The sequence below is a fragment of the Octopus sinensis genome, linkage group LG25 (assembly GCF_006345805.1).
Source record: "Octopus sinensis linkage group LG25, ASM634580v1, whole genome shotgun sequence".
Taxonomy (NCBI): Eukaryota; Metazoa; Mollusca; class Cephalopoda; order Octopoda; family Octopodidae; genus Octopus; species Octopus sinensis.
This window is the reverse complement of record NC_043021.1, coordinates 8,380,063-8,387,562: the sequence shown is the minus strand read 5'-3', so window position 1 is coordinate 8,387,562 and position 7,500 is coordinate 8,380,063. Positions and strand designations below refer to the sequence as shown.

The 7,500-nt window shown below is 38.4% G+C and overlaps 1 protein-coding gene across 1 annotated transcript in view; it reads left to right on the top strand.

Annotated features, from left to right (window-relative positions):
* LOC115224493 (fibroblast growth factor receptor 3-like) overlaps nt 1-7,500 on the top strand; it is a 20,044-nt gene that overhangs the window by 11,827 nt on the left and 717 nt on the right. Inside the window, exons 8-11 of the mRNA XM_029795403.2 lie at nt 1,374-1,542; nt 2,434-2,587; nt 4,416-4,671; nt 6,623-6,719. Of these exons, the coding sequence (XP_029651263.2) occupies nt 1,374-1,542; nt 2,434-2,587; nt 4,416-4,671; nt 6,623-6,719 (676 nt within the window). The remainder of the gene's footprint in view (nt 1-1,373; nt 1,543-2,433; nt 2,588-4,415; nt 4,672-6,622; nt 6,720-7,500) is intronic.

The following is a 7,500-nucleotide window of genomic DNA, read 5'->3' as shown; positions in this document are numbered from 1 at the left end:
AAGAGTCAGATTGAATGAAATAGATAAAATGGAACAGAATGAATGAAATAGAAAGAGACAGATTGAATGAAATAGATAGAATGGAACAGAATGAATGAAATAGAAAGAGACAGATTGAATGAAATAGATAGAATGGAACAGAATGAATGAAATAGAAAGAGACAGATTGAATGAAATAGATAGAATGGAACAGAATGAATGAAATAGAAAGAGTCAGATTGAATGAAATAGATAAAATGGAACAGAATGAATGAAATAGAAAGAGACAGATTGAATGAAATAGATATAATGGAACAGAATGAATGAAATAGAATGAGACGTAGGTGTAGGAGTGGCTGTGTGGTAAGTAGCTTGCTTATGAACCACACGGTTCTGGGTTCAGTCCCACTGCGTGGCACCTTGAGCAAGTGTCTTCTATTACAGCCTCCAGCCAACCAAAGCCTTGTAAGTGGATTTGATAGACAAAAACTGAAAGAAGCCTGTTATATATATATATATATATATATCAATTTAAATGCAGAGCAATCCTCAGGTTGAATGAAACAGAATGAGACAGACTATTACTCTGTTGCTGAGGGTTAAAGAACTCAACTCACCTTGTCAGTCTCAGAGAGAACACCATAGGAATCATTGACCGATTCAAAAAATGGTGAAGTAAAAATTATAAATTATTAAGGTGGCTATTTGCAATTTACAGCCAAAAGGCAACAAGTACAGTTGTCACTAAAGTGATGGAGACTGCTATATATATATATATATGCACATCCATATATAATTATATATTTATATTTATATAAACTATTAAAAGAAATAAGGATGAGGACAAATACAAAAGAGGTGGAATTGCGGATGGAAACTGAAGTAGGCAATCTGGCAGAATCGTTAGCACACTGGGTGAAAGGCTTAGCGGTACTTCGTCTGCCTCTACGTTCTGAGTTCAAATTCCACCAAGGTCGATATTGCCTTTCATCCTTTCGGGGTCAATAAATTAAGTACCAGTTACGCACTGGGGTTGATGTAATCGACTTAATTCGTTTGTCTGACCTTGTTTGTATTCTCTGTGTTTAGCCCCTTGTGGGTAGTAAAGAAATAGGTATTTCGTCTGCCATTACATTCTCAGTTCAAATTCCACCAAGGTCGACTTTGCCTTTCGGGGTCGATAAAAGAAGTACCAGTTACACACTGGGGTCCGATGTAATCGACTTAATCCCTTTCTCTGTCTTTGTTTGTCCCCTCTATGTTTAGCCCCTTGTGGGCAATAAAGAAATAAGGAAAATGAAGAGGTAGCTTTAAGGATGAACCCTAAAGAACTAAATATACGAAGAAGATTCTAGTGTTTTTGCATTTTCTTTTTCCTCTTCTAAATATTGTAGATTGTGCACCGCTGTCTTACAAGGAGGACTTTCTTGCAGAACTGGATTTGATGAAGAAAATTGGGAAACATCCAAATATTGTGGCTATGATTGGAGCTTGTACTCTGAGTGAACCGATTGCATTAATCATGGAATATCTTCCATATGGAAATCTACACAATTTCTTACAGTAAGTATAATGTCTCTCAAGAAAAATTACAACCCCCAAAAATGCAAAACACAAATTGAAAATAAAAATAAACCATTGCAACATAGTATCCAATATACTATGGCCGATGCCAGCGCCGCCTTGACTGGCTTCCATGCCAGTGGCATGTAAAAAGAACCAGCCAATCATGGCCGTTGCAAGCCAGCCTTGGCACCTGTACCGGTGGCACGTAAAAGGCACCCATGGAGTGGTTGGCGTTAGGAAGAGCATCCAGCTGTAGAAACACTGCCAGATCAGACTGGAGCCTAGTGCAGCCTCCTGGCTTCCCAGACCCCAGTTGAACCGTCCAACCCATGCTAGCATGGAAAGCAGACGTTAAATGATGATGATGATGATGATGAAAGTTATTATCTGTTATTATATATCTGTGTTTTGATAAACATAAATCTATCCTCAAATATCTTATGTACTCCGTGTGTATATATATGTGCATGTGTGTATGTGTGTTTGTGTGTAACACACACACATATAAGTATATATGTATATACTTATCCGATCATGGCTATTGCCAGCCTCGCCTGGCCTCCGTGCCGGTGGCACGTAAAAAGCACCATCCAATCGTGGCCGTTTGCCAGCCTCGTCTGGCACATAAAAAGCACTCACTACACTCATGGAGTGGTTGGCGTTAGGAAGGGCATCCAGCGGTAGAAACATTGCCAGATCAGACTGGATCCTGGTGCAACCTTCTGGCTTCCCAGACCCCATTGAACCCCATCGCTAAACGATGATGATGATGATGATGATGATGATGATGATGATGATACTTAAAGATTATCAGGCAAACAGATACTGAAGATGTAGAGTTACATAAATAAGCAAAAATGTCTAATTCTGTTCCATTTCTGTTCACAGGAGATGTCGTCTGGATGGACAACCGAGAAAGAACATTGAAGATGGTTACACTGAGATGACATATTCTGTTAAAGATGACGATGGAACGATCCACGAAGAAGTGATATCACCTGTCGATATATTATCATTTGCTAGACAAGTGGCAATGGCTATGGTACATAGTGTTCTTATATTGATTATCATCAGAAACACACACACACACATGCATACAAGCTCAGATACACGTACATGTGCATGCATGCGTATATATCATGTGTGAAGAAAGAAGCTGCCTTGTTATCTACAAAGTTTTGTGGGGTGAAACTTGGCTCAGGATTTTCTGTGTTTAAGATGTGGTTTGGTCTTTCTGAAACCATTTGATTAAATGACCTTGTAAGTGGATTTGGTAGACAGAAACAAAAAGAAGCCCATCATATATATATATTATATATATATATATATATATATATATATATATATAAATGTAATCGGTAAAACTAAACACGTGTCTGTTTTGGCACAGAAAGCTGGGGTTAGTTTTTTCAGATTGCATTTACACTGAACGATTGTACTGATGAAGCCACGGACATTTGAATTATGTAAGTAATTCTTTTGTTAAAGGCCGAAACCGAGGTATGCACTTAATTCTGTTTTATATAAATTTTCATCTGTCCTGCCCGCCAAATTTCGTTCTGGTGTTCGCTGAATTTTTCCTCTAGAGAACTTTCTTTGTAGTTTGATCGTTGATGATCTATTTCTAGCATGCGGCAGACTACCTAGCAGTCTTGCCCTGTCAATGTATATATATATATATATAATATATATATATATATATATATAGGGAAAGTTTACGAAAATAAACAAAAGACGAAGGCAGGTGGAGTACAAACAAACTTATGTATTAGTATAGCGCTCAGGAATAGACATAGAAAAAGTGTTTTACGTTTCGAGCCTACGCTCTTCGACAGAAAGATACACAGAAAAAAACAAGGAGAGAAAAAATGCGTGTAGGAGCTAACGATCTATCATGCCGTCCTATATATATATATATATATATATATCGCATTGTGACCAGCGATGTGTAGCAACATCTGATAGCCTGGTCTGTCACGGTGATCACGGTGATATATATATATATATATATATATATATATAAGATAATGGTGTCATTGAGACCCAAAGATGTCAGGTAATGCTGAATAAGTGCTATAGACAGACCATAGTTAAGTTCCAGATTCGGTAATATTGCGAATAAAGGGTTCAACGTTGGTTCTATGTCAGCGTGTGTATATAAGAATTTTTTGCACAATAAGATAAAAAAACCCAAAGCTGTATAGATATTAGGGCATTTATAGATAGAAGGTAGATTATATATATATGTATGTATGTATGTATGTGTATGTGTCTGTATTTGTCCCCCCAACATCACTTGGCAGGCGATGCTGGTGTGTTTACATCCCCGTAACTTAGTGGTTCAGCAAAAGAGACTGATAGAATAAGTACTAGGCTTACAAAGAATAAGTCCTCGGGTTGATTTGCTCAAGTAAAGGCAGTGGCCACAGTCAAATGACTGAAACAAGTAAAAGAATAAAAGAATATAAATATATATATATAATATTATATATATATGTGTGTGTGTGTGTGTGAAGGGCCTCTATCAGTTTTTGTTTACCAAATCCACTCACAAGTCTTTGGTCAGCCCAAGGCTATATATAGTAGAAGACACTTACACAAGGTACCATGCAGTAGGATTGAACCCAGAACCATAAGGTTGGGAAGCAAGTTCTTTATGTTTACAGTTCAAACCCCACAGAAAGCAATGTTGCTTTGTAAAGCATTATTACATTATTCTTTCAGTGATGATAAAATAAAGTCATTATGAAATAGGGGTAGATGTGGGGGTTGGTGTTAATGGCCTTGCCTAAATCAGCCCCCGTCTCAAAACTGCCCTTTTTTTTTGCCTAAATCATAAAAAACTTCATTTATTTTTTTATTAATTTCAGGAATACATGCACAGCATGAAATACTTACATAGAGATCTTGCTGCCCGAAATGTTCTTCTTGACTACAAGAAAGTGGTCAAAGTCTGCGACTTTGGACTGTCCAGAGACATCTACAACGACGACCAATACCAGAAACTGACCAGTGGTAAACTGCCCATTAAATGGATGGCCATGGAATCTCTTCGAGACCGCATGTTCACGACTAAGACCGATGTATGGTCATTCGGAATCCTACTTTGGGAGATTGTTACCATGGGTAAGGATTTGGCATTTTAGGCAGTTTTTTTGTCTTTTTATCTTTTACAATTTGATCGTTAGTTGATGGATATCGTTGGTTAATTATATCGTTGGATATTTTGTTGACATGGTATTTGCAAATATACCTACAAATATGTATATGTGTATGTGAGTAGCATATACATATACATACATATATATATATATATATATATATATATATATATATATATATATATATATCATCATCATCATCATCATCATCGTTTAACGTCCGCTTTCCATGCTGGCATGGGTTGGACGATTTGACTGAGGTCTGGCAAACCAGATGGCTGCACCAGACTCCAATCTGATCTGGCAGAGTTTCTACAGCTGGATGCCCTTCCTAACGCCAACCACTCTGAGAGTGTAGTGGGTGCTTTTACGTGCCACCACCACAAGGGCCAGTCAGGTGGTACTGGCAATGGCCACACTCAAGTGGTGTTTTTTACATGCCACCTGCACAGGAGCCAGTCCAGCGGCACTGGCAATGACCTCGCTCAAATGTTTTTCATGTGTGCCAGTAAGGTGACACTGGTAACGATCACGTTTGAATGGTGCTTTTTACGTGCCACCAGCATGGAAGCCAGGCAGCTACTCTGGCAGCGATCACACTTGGATGGTGCTCTTAGCGCTCCACTGGCTTGGGTGTCAGTCAACAAATTGGCAAATTTGATTTGATTTCAATTTCACTTGCCTCAACAGGTTGTACCCTTGGCATAATTCACAAGGTTATGGTCTCACCTGTGCTTGCCAAGTCTTCTCAAGCACAGTATATTTCCAAAGGTCCCGGTCACTAGTCATTGCCTCGGTGAGGCCCAGTGTTCGAAGGTCATGCTTCACCACCTCATTCCAGGTCTTTCTGGGTCTACCTCTTCCACAGGTTCCCTCAACCGCTAGGGTGTGGCACTTTTTCACACAGCTATCCACATCTATTCTCACCACATGGCCATAACAGTGCAGTCATCTCTCTTGCACACCACATCTGATGCTTCTTAGGTTCAACTTTTCTCTCAAGGTACTAACACTCTGTTGAGTATGCACACTGACATTACACATCCATTGGAGCATATATATATATATATATATATATATTAACAATTGAGGATAAAATCTTTAAAAGAAATTATCAGTAGTCAGCGTGAAAAACCTCATAAGAGAAAAAATCCGTAAATTCTTCCTCTTTGAAAATATTCATTTATATTATATTGAGGGTACTACTATTCGTAGATACCAACACGCTAAGAGGGACCATGCGGTCAAAACTACTAAAAATTCGGTAAAATTTTGTTTATTTTTAGTAGTTTTGACCGCATTGGTCCCTCTTAGCGTGTTGGTATCTACGAATAGTAGTACCCTCAATATAATATATATATATAATATATATATATATATATATATACACACACACGTATCAACCACTTTGAAGACCCCTGCTTTAAGGGCCCAACCTTCCAGGTTCTTTTGCAGGTTTTAGAAAAACTGAAGGACTGCTGCAATAAGTGTGTGAATCTGAGAGGGGAATATGTTGGATAAAATCATAATTAACTGAACCTCCTGTATTTCCTTTTACTCAAAGCCAGGAACTTTTCAACACCCCTTCATAAATACCAAATTTTAATGTGTATACGGAACCCTCGCGTATAAGGAATCCCCTAATTTTGGGGGCTTAAAATTTGGAAAAAAGGTTTTGTAAGGGATTATAGTACTGTCCATGTATAAGAAACTCCCATATTTTTTAACCTAATTTTTGACAAAAAAGGTTTCCTTATACATGTTGAAATATGGTTTGTGAGTGTGTACATGCATACATGCATGTGTGTGTGTGTGTCTGTATGTGTATCTCTTGTATTCTCAATTATATTTCTCTCTCTAGATTTTGAGATCATGTCTTGTTTTGGTTCCCTAAATTTCGGTTGTAAATTTTTCAGGAGCATCCCCATATCCATCCATAGCTTTGGCAGATCTTTACGAAGTGTTGGCAACAGGATACAGGATGGAGAAACCAGAACACTGCTCCAATGAGTTGTAAGTAAATTAATTTGGTAAATATATTAAGGGTCTTTTGTCTTTCACCTTGTTTCAGGTGTTAGATTATGGCCATGCTTAAGAACCATTTGGGGTGGTGGTCATTTTTTAAGCCTGGTACTTATTCTATCACTCTCTTTTCTGAACTACAAAGTTACAGGGATGTAAACACACCAACACCAGTTGTCAAGTGGCGGTGGGGGACAAAAACACACACACTCACACACAAGTGGCCTCTTTCAGTTTCAGGAAGGGGATACATTGATTACATTGACTCTCAGTTTTCAACTGGTACTTATCTTATCGACCCTGACTACCAAATCCACTAACACGGCTTTGGTCGGCCCGAGGCTATAGTAGAAGACACTTCTTGCCCAAGGTGCCACACAGTGGGACTGAACTCAGAACCATGTGGTTGGTAAGCAAGCTTCTTCCCACACAGCTACACCTGTGTATGTTAAGAGTGTTTTATCGTCTTAACTTGTCAGGTAGTTATGACAAAATCTCTTAGACCAGAAGGTAAAGCTATCGTTGTATCTTATCTTTTACTTGTTTCAGTCATTTTGTGCTTTATTTACTTTGCTAGGTAGTCGTTGTAGGATCGACTAGTCACGACTAGCTAGCGCGGATGCGCAACTACACGAGTGCGCGCACCGAGACCACTCTTCTTAAGTAGTACCAATTCCCGTGTATAGAATAAGGCGTCGGAAAATTTTTCTGAAAATTCCAAATATCAAAAAAGTTATAAGAGGGTGCTTAAACCAGAATTCTACCCATAATA